Here is a 13,576-nt window from a genome sequence, read left to right as displayed (position 1 = left end):
GATACCTTACTAATCTATAATAATAGAATTTAATTACTAATTAGTATTAGTATCCTTATTATAAAGTAGTTAGTTCGAACCGTAGTTAACGAAGAGATTAATTAAACTATATAAATATCTACGTAAGTATAAAAAGGAGGTTCTAACCGTAGGTTGGGCTAGCTATGATAATCGTAAATAGGGCCCCCAATTGGCCCCTGCGCAGTCGGCTATATGCCACGGTCGAATTGGACTTCTAATCCGACAGGATTCTTAGTTTAGGTAGTCGAGAAGTCAGTAGCATGGGGTCCCCAAAGCGTGCGTAGTAAATAATAGGGCAATGCTCTGGGTCGCCTACTATGATACCATTACATTATATAGATGGGTGCATTATGAAGAGAGACACAATAGTATTAAATTTCTTGGCGTTGGTTTACGAGTTTCTAAGCTTCCCTAGCACTGCAGCATCGTACTTAGCTGACCGGGCATGAAATCGAACATTGTGGGGCCTTCGGTATCCTGTGAAGGAAATTATGCTATAGAATGATCAGCCTCTCGAGTTACTTAGTCTAGATCTTTGTCACCTTGTTACTGCTGCTGTCCGCGCTTGTATCGCCATTGACACTTATCTTATTCATTTAATGATTGTTCTTCTGAAACATGACTCGAGAAGCTTAAGAAAGGGACAACCAGGAAACTCATCATAATAGGACAGGAAACGGTGGTAGCGGCAAAATGACAGGGCACTAAAAGGGTGCCGCTAGGCGCCACAGGGGGCTGACGCGGTGGGCTCCATTTCGGCCTCCGCGGAAAGGGCTAGCCGTTCGCCAACAACTCATCGTGCCGACTTCACTCATATTCTACCCATCCTCCGGTAATCAACCAGATCCCCATCAACACAAAGAGACGCTCATTTAATCTGAGCTGTACATTGGAGCCCTGATTGGCCAAGACGAGATTGTAGCAGAGCCGTTGCAGTACCACTCACACCAATGCCATGCGGGCAGCTTGATCGGCGACGTGCTGGGCACCGCTGCGCGTCTTGTAAGAGGTTGCATGCAAAGGTTTGAGCTCCTTTTACGACTGTCCAAGTGAGCGAAACTAATTCTGGTCAGTGCAATGGTGGCCGCCCGTGTTCAAATTGCGTAGTTCGTGGCCTAAAGTGTGCTTCAACGGGACCATCAGCGGGCTTTCAGTTTGTCCAGCAGCAAGCCTCTTCAGTCCCTAGGGCTTTGGTACAAGACTCTTGGAAATACATCAGCACTTACTTCCAGTCGGTTGGATGCTTGACGCAAGCGTCTGTAATGCGAAGCGCCGATGTGACGGCACTCTCCCATCGAGACGAGAACGTCAGTCGCATGCTGTCAATCATGGGTGGTCTTTACGCCTGTCAAAACCCCCAAGTGTTGCGCGTAAGCCAGAAAGAAAGAAAGACACTCTTAGGTACATGGGTGAAACAAAAGGCTTTGATGGCGGCGGAATTGAAGAAGCCTGACCCATCGTCCTTCAGCTCAGTTTTACTCAGTACCCTCCTTTTAGCAGTGATCGAGGTGCGTGTCCAGGTCTCTTTTCACGTGTTCCTTAATTATAGGCTAATAATACAAAGCTAGTTCTTTGTGCCGAAGATGGCGCCTTCCAAAAATGGCTGCAAAGAATCTCGAGCTTCATTGCACAACATCTGGAAGCAAAGAGTTACGCCGGCTTGACTACGTTCGAGAGAAGTTTGATCCGCTTTTCCAATTTTCTCAACACGCTTTCCGCCATTGCCCTGAACGAAGAACCGTTGGATCGTCAGATGGACTTTGAGCTTTCATCGTCGCGCCCAATCGCACCTAGAACTATTTCAGACGAAGACGAAATAGACGGTATGCTCTCATCCCTTAAGCAGTGGGCTAGACTACAGTCAAGGTAAGCCCCTGAACTCATCATCGTCACAAGATGCGCAAAAGGCTTGGTACAGAGGTACTCACTACCTTAGGATGGTCGAGTGGGCTCTTAAGTTGGAAAAGAGCACCATGACACTTCAATTTGATAAAGATAGCTATCGGGAAGCCATAGACCTCAAGGTACAAGGCCTCGATATCATCTGTGAGGCATCGGCTCTTCAAGCTCGAGTCATCAACGATCTCCTCCGACTGTGTCGGATTGGAAGTCTAATTCGACCGCGGCATACAGCCGACTGCGCAGGGGCCAATTAGGGGCCCTATTTACGATTATCGTAGCTAGCCCAACCTACGGTTAGAACCTCCTTTTTATACCTACTACGCAGATATTTATATAGTTTAATTAATCTCTTTATTAACTACGGTTCGAACTAACTACCCTATAATAGGGATACTAATACTAATTAGTAATTAAATTCTATTATCGTAAATTAGTAAGGTATCTTATTATATAAAAGAGATAACCTCTTAATATTATATAGAATAGGAGATTCGTATTAATTAATTTTATAAAAGTAAATAAAAAAGGAGGCGATTCTCGAATACCGTACGGAATTAAGTAATTATAGCCTTTTACTACTTACGAGAGGTCGACGTTTATTATATTAAACTACGTTAATTAACGGAACTGCTTAAGTAACTAGCCTTTTACCGTCGCCCCGAGTAGCTTTTTTACTAAACGACTTTTCTATAGCCGGCCCGCGATTAGAAATTAACTAAGTAATAGAAGGGATCGCTAGTAAGTAATAATTACTTAACTATAATTAAGCTACGAAAAAGACTACCTAAAAGATATAAAATAGGGTACCGAGAGGCTATAAAAAATAAGATCTCTAAGGTATCTAACCCTACTACGTATAAGTAATAAGTAGGTATTTTTAGTAATTTCTTTAAAATATACGATCTTATAAGAAAGAGGGCTTAACTTCGTTAATTATACTTAACGGCCTATACGGTTCTTAATAGCCTATATAGCTCCTCTACGAGCCGCCCGGCGTCTACTTTCGACTATTCTTACGGAATACTACCTTAGAAGAGGTAGGTCGAGGAAAGAAGCTATTTAGAGATTATAGAGAGCACGAGGCTTAGGAGGCTAGAAGTGTACGGGATAGCGGAAATCGGTAATTAATAAAAATCCCGAGACTAATTATTATATCTTTTTATAGTAATATAAACGTCTACCGCTATTATTATAAAAAGGAACTATTAAAACTTACTATTTTATACTAAATAAAAAGGAGGATCTTAATAAGTATAATAGCTAGCAATTTAAAAAAGTAGTAATAATTATTAAAAATAGTAAAAACGAGAGTAGTAGCGAGATAGTAAGAGGAAATAAGAATCTCCTAAACCCTAATAAATTCGTTAAGTAATAAAAGTACGGATTTACTACGACTAGTGCGCAGATTAAATATATCCTTATTAAAATTAAATACGCTAGCGACTACTAATACGGGTATAAGCTAGAGCACGACCCTTAGTAAGTTAGGGTAAAAAAGAAGAGGACGAAACCCGATCTTAAATAAAATCCTAATCCCTTATAAGTAAGTAAATATTAACCCGGACTATTAAGGGACGTAGATATATAAAATCGTAAATTAGCTTAATAATAAGTAAATAGATGCGGTATTAATCTATTTAACTAAGTTTTATAAGAAAAAGGGGCTATAGGGGTAACCCCTATTTTATAAAATCGTAAACGACCTTAGTTACTAACTAAATAAATAGTTCGCGAGCGCAAGCTTAGGAATTATAAAAATAGTTAATAAATTCTTTTATGGGCGAGGAGTATTACTAGCGTAATTATAATTACGAGAGCTATACGAAATATTAATAACGATAATTATAGAGGAGGAATTCGTACTATAGAACTAAGTATAGGTTAATAGAGCGTATAATTATTTTAACGAATTTAAAAAAAGAGTAAACGACCTAGATTTCCTTTTTATAATTACTAACGGAAATTTATTGTCGTAAAAGGATATACCGGGGTAAAATATAGTGTTAGAAGTATAATAATTAATAATTCTACTTATTTCGATCTATAACTTATTATTACTATTAATACGAAATTCGGCGCCGATTAGCTAAAAAAAAAAAAAGTAAACGACCCGAAGTTATTAATAGTACGTAGCGACGCAGGGTTCGTATATAAATACTAAAAATCTAATAGCGAATACGAGGTAATTTATAGACTTTAAAAAGATCTTTTTAAAAAAGAAATTATACTCTGGGGGGAAGTATAAGGTCTTATAAGAAACCCTAACGATGTTTTACGATTATTATAAAAAAGTCGGAATTAGGGAATATTAGTACTATTTAGTAATTAATATCGTACTCGTAAGTAAAGCCTCTAATTATTATTACGAAGCGGTGCGTAATCTCGATCGAAACGACTTTTTTAGTATAATTAACGTAATCCGAAGCCGCTTCGAGACTTATAATAAGAACCTAGAGCTCCTATCTAAGCTACGAGCAATTTTTTATATATTTATAGCTAGGATAATAGAGGGTAAACTATAAATAAAGATCCTTAAAAAGCTTATTAATTAAATTAATAAGTTAGTAAAAACCTAGCTAAATAAGGGGATAAACGAGCGGAAAGTCGGATATTTTTATACTATAGTCTAGCGTATACTAAAAATAAAAATTACCTTATACTAAGTACTTAAAGACTACGAGACGCTCTACTCGAGGCTAAGATCAGGCTTTAATATTAAGGTAAGAATGCTATACTAAACCTATTTCTAAATATATAACGGCCCTTATTAATAATATTAGGTCGATCGAACGTATAATAAGAAAAGAAAAGAGGCTAAATACGGTAATCGCTAATAAAGAGGCCTAGATTCGTTAAATAAGTAGAGATTTAACTTATGGGTAGGGTAATAAAAGAAGTAATATTATATTTATAAAAAGGATAAATATTAGTTAAGTAACTACTCTAAAGAAGAGCGTACTAAATCGTACGAATAGTATAAAAAGTCGAGGGTAGTAAACGGTAAAACTAGCCCTCGTCGGTTTAACTAATTCTTTATTATATATAAGGGCAGATCCGGGGGTATAAAACCTAGCGACGGTAGCTAAAATAGCGGCCTAAAGTATATACCCCCTATAAAAGATTTAAAAAATAAAAAAGATCTTACCCCCTATACTAACGAATTAAATTATAATAAAATCGAAGATATTAACTACTCTTTTTTCGCCCCGTTAGCCTCTAGAGGATATACGAGGCTAAACGAATAGAGGGTAGTAAAAGCTCTTAATAAATAAGCTTTTATTTATAAATAATAAGAGAAGGTCCCTTAGATAACGGATATAGAAGTAGCTAAAAGGGCGAATTTAATAGGGCCGAAGCCTATTTTTTTAATAATTAAAGAGAGGACGCTATCTCTCTCGATATTTAAAAAAAAGGAACATAGTACTAAGTAAATCTAGGGGTAGCTAGAGGGGTCTTTTTTATACTACTTAGATCCCTTAAATACTAAGCTCGTATAAGTATTTTACGCGAGCGAAAGGTACGGCCTAGATAATTTTTATAAAATTATCCTAAATACTAGGGCATCGTAATAGTTAACTAAAAAAAAAGGGTAATTCTAAGCGCTATAAAAGATCGCGCTAGTAACGCTTAATATATTAATAATAGGTATTACGAGGATTAGTTTTGGCCTAGGTAAGGAAATTATTACCCTAGGTATAGTAAAAGTAGAGACGTACTTCGGAACGATAACTTTCTATATTTTACCCGTTAATACCCTATTTCTCTTATATCTAAAAAATATAGATTAACTAAGTATTATATTTAATAATATAAAGAACAGAATCTCTAGTAGTAAGCACTTCGAGGTAGTCGAACGACGATAAGGGCATACGTTTATAAAGCTTACTAACGATACGAAGTCGATTAATTACTTAATAAAAAATAAGCTTAGAAAACTATACCGGAGATTCGGGTACCCGTCGGTTACGAGGCTATATAACCTCTTAAAGTAATTAAGTAATAATAATATTAAAATAGGGGTGCTAGAGTAGTTAATAAAAATATATTACTAATACTAGATAAATGCGCAGAGCCTACGTAGATTTAAGTTTAAATTGTATAATAAGCTTAATTTTACCTAGGAAATCGTCGTTAATATTTTCTACTTAAATAGTTAGCTAGTACTATATATAATCGACATAGCTATATCTTTCTAAGTAGGGCAATTCTTCTAGGATTTATAAGTAAAGATAGTATAAGTAGCCCTACGAAAAAGCTAGATTGATATATACTAAGGACCGCTAAATAGTATTAGAACCGACGCTAGTACTAGCTTTAAGTTAGTAAAATTTAAGGATAATATAACGGCCTACGGTATATAGCTAAAAGTCGTACTTATTAAAGCGCACTATAGTATTAAAAAAGTAAAAAGGGTATATTGATAATTAAAAAGGGCGTTTAGAATTATTAAAAAGGAAAATCCGGATTTTATTAACAATAAATACTTCTAGATAGTACTTAAATACTATAACGATACTATAGGGCCTAACGGACTTATACTAACGCTATTAGTATTTAGAGCATATTTAAGAACGACTTTAGCCTCGCTATTATTACTAAGCATAAGCTAACGAGCCCGAGTAATTAAAAAAGTAATATAGGTATTGCGCGAGGTAAGTATAAGAAAGTAAGTTAATAAAGTAATTACTACGCATAATAGGCCTAATATAGGGGATAATTTAAATATATTACTAAATTCGGATATACGAGTATAGTGCGAAATTATTTAATAATAGGCTAGGCTATATAAGTTAATTTCTATCGACGAGCGCTCTTATATAATTACGAGAGATTGCGACTAGCTATTTAAAGTATTAATTATAGTAATTAGACCGTACTATATAGATCCTAACGAGGTAATTTCTAACTTATAAAAAGAAAAAGAGCTAGGGGAAACTATATAACCCGCAGTAGAGGTATAGGAAATTATCCTTAACGAAATCGTTATAGTAGTACTAATAGACAACGAGGAAGAGGAAATTACTAAAAGGGTACTAATACTACTGGCAAGACGTTATAAAAGACTACGATAATAAGCCCTAACGTAGCAATTTATTACTAGCGACGAAATAATTAATACCTTTTATATAGTAAAAGAGAAAGCCGATTTCGAGCTAGTAGTTAAATTACGTAAAGAAGGCATAATTATAACTATTAAAAAGCCGTATAAGAGATTAGATCTTATTAAAATAGATACTCTTTACGATCGAGGGGTTTATCGATTTATCCTATATAACTTAAAAAAATATATAAACCTTTATATATTTAAATTACGAATAGTTCGTGAGATTAAAAGGAAAGGAATACCCTAGCCGTACGAGAAGTCTAGATACGTAATCTAAGGGTACGGCGACGTCGAAAAGGCGACGCTACTTATATAATTACTTACTATATAGCGCTATAGCTAACGATTAATAATAGTACTAATAGTATTACTACGAAAGAAGGGATACGAGATTTAGAGCCGTAATATTACCTAGGCCTATACCTAATCAGCCACAGGGCTTATAAAGAAAATCCTAGCCTATTTACTAAAAGAAATAGTTAGTAAGTACCTAGAAAGCACGATTATTAAAATACTTAAGCTACTATATAAGCTCGCAGAATCGGGTACCTATTAATAAGCTACTTACTACGATTTTTATATTAATTAACTATTAATAATTACCTTTACGTACGACCCGTACTTATTAATCGCGGAGTATAAAAGCGACTAATTTAGGATCGTTAGAATATAAACCGACGATATATTAGGCCTATTTAATATTAACTTTATAAATAAAGAGGATAAGGAGCTTTAGAAAGCGGGCTTCGTAGCGAAGCTAAAAGAGGTCTTTATAATAATTACCCCCCTAGTATTTAACGGCGGGATTTTTATAATTAAAAAAGAAACCGTCGTTTTTTAATAAAAGGGGTAGGGCGAGAAGATTAACCTCGTTAATCTAAATATAACTAATATTAAAAAGTAATATAAGGCTAAGCTCGCGCGAGGGGTATATATTATAAGTATTTATTAGCCCGAGGTAACGTTTAACTATATTAAAGTAATATAAGCTATAAATCTAACTAAACGGGACGTCGAGGTACTTAATAAGCGGCTTAAGTAATAATAAATAAATCTCAATCAAAGTCTCGTTTACTACCTAATCGACTTTATAACTAGTAAGCTCTACGTCTTTATTAATAGGTTATTTATAAATAATAACGACCTTACTTCGTAATTAGGGTATATTATTATCTTAGTTAACGAGAGTATAGGCGAGAGCGAATTTACTATATATAGTAATATAATCTATTACTTATTAATTAAAAATAAGTAAGTAACGAGAAGTATACTAGCGTTAGAGGTTTATAATATAGTTAATAGCGTTAACCTCTCCTACGCAATTTTAACGACGCTAAGGAAAATTACCGATCGAATTAGCTTTTTATTTATTCTAACGGTTATTTATACTAATTCCTACTCGCTATATAAATACCTCGTTAAATTAGGAATAACGAAGGAAAAGAGGCTTATAATCGATATTATAGCCCTTAGGTAATCGTACAAAAGGCGCGAGATACTTAAGATCCGTTAGATTAATAATAAAAATAACCTCATAAACGCTTTTATAAAAGTAGTACTAAATAAGGAATTAGAGTAATTTATAAGTAGCGGAAAAGTTATTATACGAATAGAGGGATAGGTTATATAAAAAAAGTAGAGAAAAGGGGGAAAAAGAGACGACTTAGTAAACGGGCCCGAGGTCGAATTATACCTCTAACTATAGTAGTTAAATCGATAAAAAAAAGAGAAAGTTAGTATCGGATTAGAAGTCTAATTCGACCGCGGCATATAGCTAACTACGTAGGGGCTAATTAGGGGCCCTATTTACGATTATTATAGCTAGCTTAACTTACGGTTAGAACCTCCTTTTTATACTTACTACGTAGATATTTATATAGTTTAATTAATCTCTTCGTTAACTACGGTTCGAACTAACTACCCTATAATAGGGATACTAATAGACTGTTAGAAGAACCCGATAGCTAGGTCTCTATCTATATTACTCCTTATTATTATTAGACTCTTACTGGGCTGTCTTACCGCCTATATTATAAAGCTTAGAAAATACTTAAGTGCGAGCTTCTAGTGCTACTAGCCGAATCACTCTATTAGCAAGCACTAGTTACGCTTAGCTACGTTAAGACGCTTACTAGTTAATTAGGCTTTAATATCGTACTATATTTGCCTTTTACCGACTTTATAAGACGAGAGATAGAAACGCTAATAGAGTAAACTCGTATACTTACGTTCTTCGAAATTATTCGATCTCGTGGCTTTGGACTAGTAAACGAATATAAGAAAGGCTTACTAAAGACCTAGGGAGCTACCACGCTAGCTAAAATGTTTTAAAACTTATTAATATATAATCCGAGCCGTAGAGGTCCCGAAACTTCGGGTAGAGATTAATAACGATACGATATCTAGACCTAAAAGGGTTATAAATATAAGCCTTGTGCCCCTTAAAATATGGCTATATTAGGTTAACATATAGTTAAAATAAGACTCGAAGTAGCCGGATTAGTATTAAATAGACTACGAAATATATAGAATTTGATATCTTATAACCTTGAATAGATACCTACTAATTCTTACTAGCCCTCACTGTTTATTTATAGACAAGACTTACTTATTCTATACGAAGGCTAGAGTAAAATATTACTTCTTATCGCACTCGCTATATTTCTCTCTTCCTCCGGCCGACGGAGCTCGAATTTATAGGTTTACGGACCTACCGGTAGTATCTACCCAGATAGAGCCCCACAGTTAGCTAGCGCCGCGAGATTTTATCCTAAAATAGTAAGATTAGCTAGGATGTTAAACGTTAGACTAAACCCGTTACTTCTCTCTAGGGGCTCGATATAAGTCTATTTTACTCTAGCTTTTTTACTATATTAATATTTACTAGGAAGTTTATTACGTTAACCGGGCGGAGAAGATGTTAGCTAAGCGTTCTAAAGTTAGAACTTTTATGCCTACGTTAGTAATATGCTAAATAACACTTTTATTTTGTAGTAGAGTTGACTAGGACAAATTATATCTAAAAGAGGTGTATATAAGGTAACTATTAGCGAGATCCTAATAAAAACTAGCGGATTAGCGGCTAGATTAGATAGCTTAGGCCTTGTTAGGCTATGGCAAGTTGTGTTACAAAAAGCGGGCCCACTTAATATGGGTAGTATTAACTAAATCTATATCTCGTGATATACCCCCTAGATACCTAGAGCCGTTATCTATATAATAGGCGTCTATACTACGCCTTAGCCCTATAGATAGTAGCCTGAGCCCTATAAGTAGCAGACTAGTTAGAAAAACCTCTACTTATATAAAGACTCGAACGGCCGCCTCTCGCTTTTTAAGTATACGACCTATAAATAATACGGTACTTAACTATTATAATAATAATAAATAGGAGCTAGGCTTATAACTATTATAAGTTATAGCACGTAGTAATAAGCATACGGAGTATAATAAAAGTAGCTTAACTATTAAAATAGAAATAGATATAAAAAAAAGGTCTATATATACGATATTTAAGATAGATACGTGATTTAGTACGTGACGGGTACTTTGTGAGGTGCGATTACTATCCCTGTTACGTAATAAGTTACGACTAGGTATATATAGGATGTGGGCTAGGGCGGAATACGTCTAAGCTACGTTCTGACGCGATATGCGGACTTATTATACCTATGCGAGGCGGACTTAGTATGTTAGATACCCTTTCTGCCCGATTCTTACGGAACACCGGGGAGCTGGGTTATTAATGACTAAGTAAACTCTAGCTACCGATTTTTCTAAATCCCGTCCCTTAGTATAAGGTAAGATTTATAAAACTTCTTACGCGCCGACTCGCTCCGGATTACGGAGCTGCTATCACTACCCTCAGTGCCCGACTCGTTTATAATATTATTATTAGCTTTACTCCGCCAGTACATCGTTTAGAATAGCTAACTTACCTAACGGTCTTATCGCTTTCGGACCTAAAGCTAACTATACACTCGACCTTTATCCGATAGAATAGAGTATTCTTTATTACTAGCTTTCTATTCCTACTAGCGGCACCTTTATTAGGTTCTTCTCTTTAGCCTTATCTTTATATGCCCTTCTGGGGTTTAAGTAGAAACCTTAGGGGTTTATAGTAAGTATGATTAGTAGCTGTGTTTTGGAAATCGTTAGCTACGTTAGGTATTACGAGTTATAGCACGTAGTAATAGGTATACGGAGTATAGTAAAAGTAGCTTAATTATTAAAGTGGAAATGGATAAAAGGAAAAGGTCTATATATACGATATTTAAGATAAATACGTAATTTAATACGTAACGGGCACTTTATAAAGTACGATTACTATCCTTATTACGTAATATACTCCCTAATTACTACCGCTAGAGAGCTATTATACCTAAAATAGAATCTCTAAATACCCTTATAAAGGCCTAATTTAGTTAAATATAAATAAATAAAAAATAAGCGCAAGGGATATATATTTTTTAAACCGCGTTTATTATAAATATATCTTTTTATTTAAAATAAATAGAATCTTAACTTAGAATAGCGCGTATTTTATTATTTTTAGTATATAAATTACTAAGAGCAAGGCTACTTAGCTACTTTATATATATTTAAATTCTTATAGCGTTACTTAGTTATTATTTTTTTTCTTTTTTTTAACTTTTTATAATTATTATAAGTACTTCCGTTTATTATACGCGCGCGCCTATATTATTAAATTATTTACTAATTTTATTTTAAATATAAATATTTAATATATTTAGAAATAATAATAAGTTTTACGTAATTTTTATAATACTTTTTATATATATATTATGCGGTTTATTAAGAGTTTAAATAAATAATAATATTAACGAGCCCTTTTAAGTCGTTACCCCCCCCCCCCCCACCTCCCCTCTTATTTTTTTTTTTAATTTTTTTTATTTTTATTTTATGCTGTTTTTTAAAAATTTAAAAAAAAAATAAAATTAAACAGCCCTTTTTAATCTTTTCCCCCCCCCCCCCCCCCTATAATTTCTTATTTACTTATTAAAGTTTAGTTACTAAGCTCTCTTTCTTTAGTTAAGAAGATATTAAGGCTATTAATTAAAATACTAAGGATTTTATTAAGTTTAAAGCTCTTTTTAATAATTATAATAATAATAATAATAAAATAAATAATAATAATAAGAGCTCTAACGGGCTTTTACTTATCCCCCCCTCGGAGTTTAAAAATAAAAATAAGATTAGTTTAGATAATAAGCCCTTTAAAAAGGGTATATCGTATACTTATTATTTTAAGAATTTATATTTAATATTATTTTAGGGTTTAAAAAATATAAAGTTAGCTCTTTTTAAAAGGGTAGTAAGAAGTAAAAAAGAACGCTACGAAGCTAAAATACTCCCCGTAATAAGTATAGTTCTTTTTATTATTTTAGGCCTATTTAACATATACTTAGTCCTTAAAAAGCTTAAAAAAGAAGCTCTTAAAGAACGGGAGATTTAGTATTTATTTTATTTTAAAATAGCCTTTTAGTATATTAATTTTAAGGATAGTAGTTATTATTTTATAAGAAATAGTAGCCGGTATATATACTATTTTAATAGTTATTTAGCTAAAGGGTATATTAATATATTAGTCGTTTTATAGTTAATAGCCTAGGCGTTTACTAAGGTTATTATAAATAGCGCTCCTTTTTTTATAAATATATTATCCTTTTTTATTATTAAAAAGCGCACTTTTAATCATAGTTTTAATAAAATATTATTAAGCTCCGTAATATTATTTACTAAATATATAATAACTAGAGGATATATAAGAACTATATTAGTTTTTATATAAAGGACTTTTTTAATACGCGCCCCCGGTCCTTTTTTATATTTATTATAATTATTTATAACTAACTTCTTATTATACTACCCGCTTTTATATTTTAAATTATTAACTTAATAATCGTTTTAATTCCTGTGCCCCCTATTACCCTTATTATTCTTAGTTTTATAAACTTTAAAATATATAAAACGCATTTCTTAGTGCGTATATTAACCCACGTTTTTAATAATACTATATTCTTAATAATTATATACTTTATAAACTAAGAATTTAAATAATAAATATAAGCCTAGGTCTTATTTTTATATATATATACCCTATAAAATAAAGTTATTTTAGGAGTTTAAGCCTTTGGGCTATAAGAGGTTTTTATTTTATTTATTTTAGGCCTCTAGGCTATATTTTAATTTTATTTATTGTTTATTTTTAAGTATTAAGTTTTTTTAAGCGTAGCTTAAATTAATTATTTTTAACTATTTTAGCTATTTATAATAACTTTTTACGTATTATAAAAGTTAAGAAGTATATAGAAATATTCGAACTTAGCTCGTAAAAGGTTTTTAATAAGTCTATTTATTAATATATTTTATTAATATATAAATAACTTCGAAGTTACTTTTAGTATACTCTTATTTTAGTTATATATTTTATATATTAATATAATAAAGTTAAATAGCTATTCTTTTTCTTTTTTTTATAATAAGTCGAATTGTTTACTAATTATCGTAGTTAACTAACTATACTTT

General features: G+C 32.9%; 3 protein-coding genes across 3 annotated transcripts; 2 read left to right on the top strand and 1 right to left on the bottom strand.

Moving 5' to 3' along the window:
• Positions 1 to 319: 319 nt before the first annotated feature.
• CLUP02_08959 (uncharacterized protein) lies at positions 320 to 2,177 on the top strand (the record flags this gene model as incomplete). Its single annotated transcript, XM_049287940.1, has 6 exons — positions 320 to 364; positions 733 to 853; positions 917 to 1,023; positions 1,095 to 1,533; positions 1,590 to 1,844; positions 1,918 to 2,177. The coding sequence occupies 6 exons, from the start codon at positions 320 to 322 to the stop codon at positions 2,175 to 2,177; spliced, it is 1,227 nt and encodes a 408-aa protein (XP_049145083.1).
• Positions 2,178 to 5,552: 3,375 nt separating this feature from the next.
• On the top strand, positions 5,553 to 5,711 carry CLUP02_08958 (uncharacterized protein; the record flags this gene model as incomplete). Its single annotated transcript, XM_049287939.1, has 1 exon — positions 5,553 to 5,711. A coding segment is annotated over one exon (159 nt), but the record flags the coding sequence as incomplete, so codon positions are not given.
• Positions 5,712 to 10,153: 4,442 nt separating this feature from the next.
• On the bottom strand, positions 10,154 to 10,273 carry CLUP02_08957 (uncharacterized protein; the record flags this gene model as incomplete). The annotated part of the gene is made up of 1 exon (XM_049287938.1): positions 10,154 to 10,273. A coding segment is annotated over one exon (120 nt), but the record flags the coding sequence as incomplete, so codon positions are not given.
• Between the last annotated feature and the right edge of the window lie 3,303 nt (positions 10,274 to 13,576).

Source organism: Colletotrichum lupini, chromosome 4, assembly GCF_023278565.1.
Source record: "Colletotrichum lupini chromosome 4, complete sequence".
NCBI lineage: Eukaryota > Fungi > Ascomycota > Sordariomycetes > Glomerellales > Glomerellaceae > Colletotrichum > Colletotrichum lupini.
The sequence above is the reverse complement of the archived record's forward strand: the minus strand, read 5'-3'. Positions and strand labels throughout refer to the sequence as shown.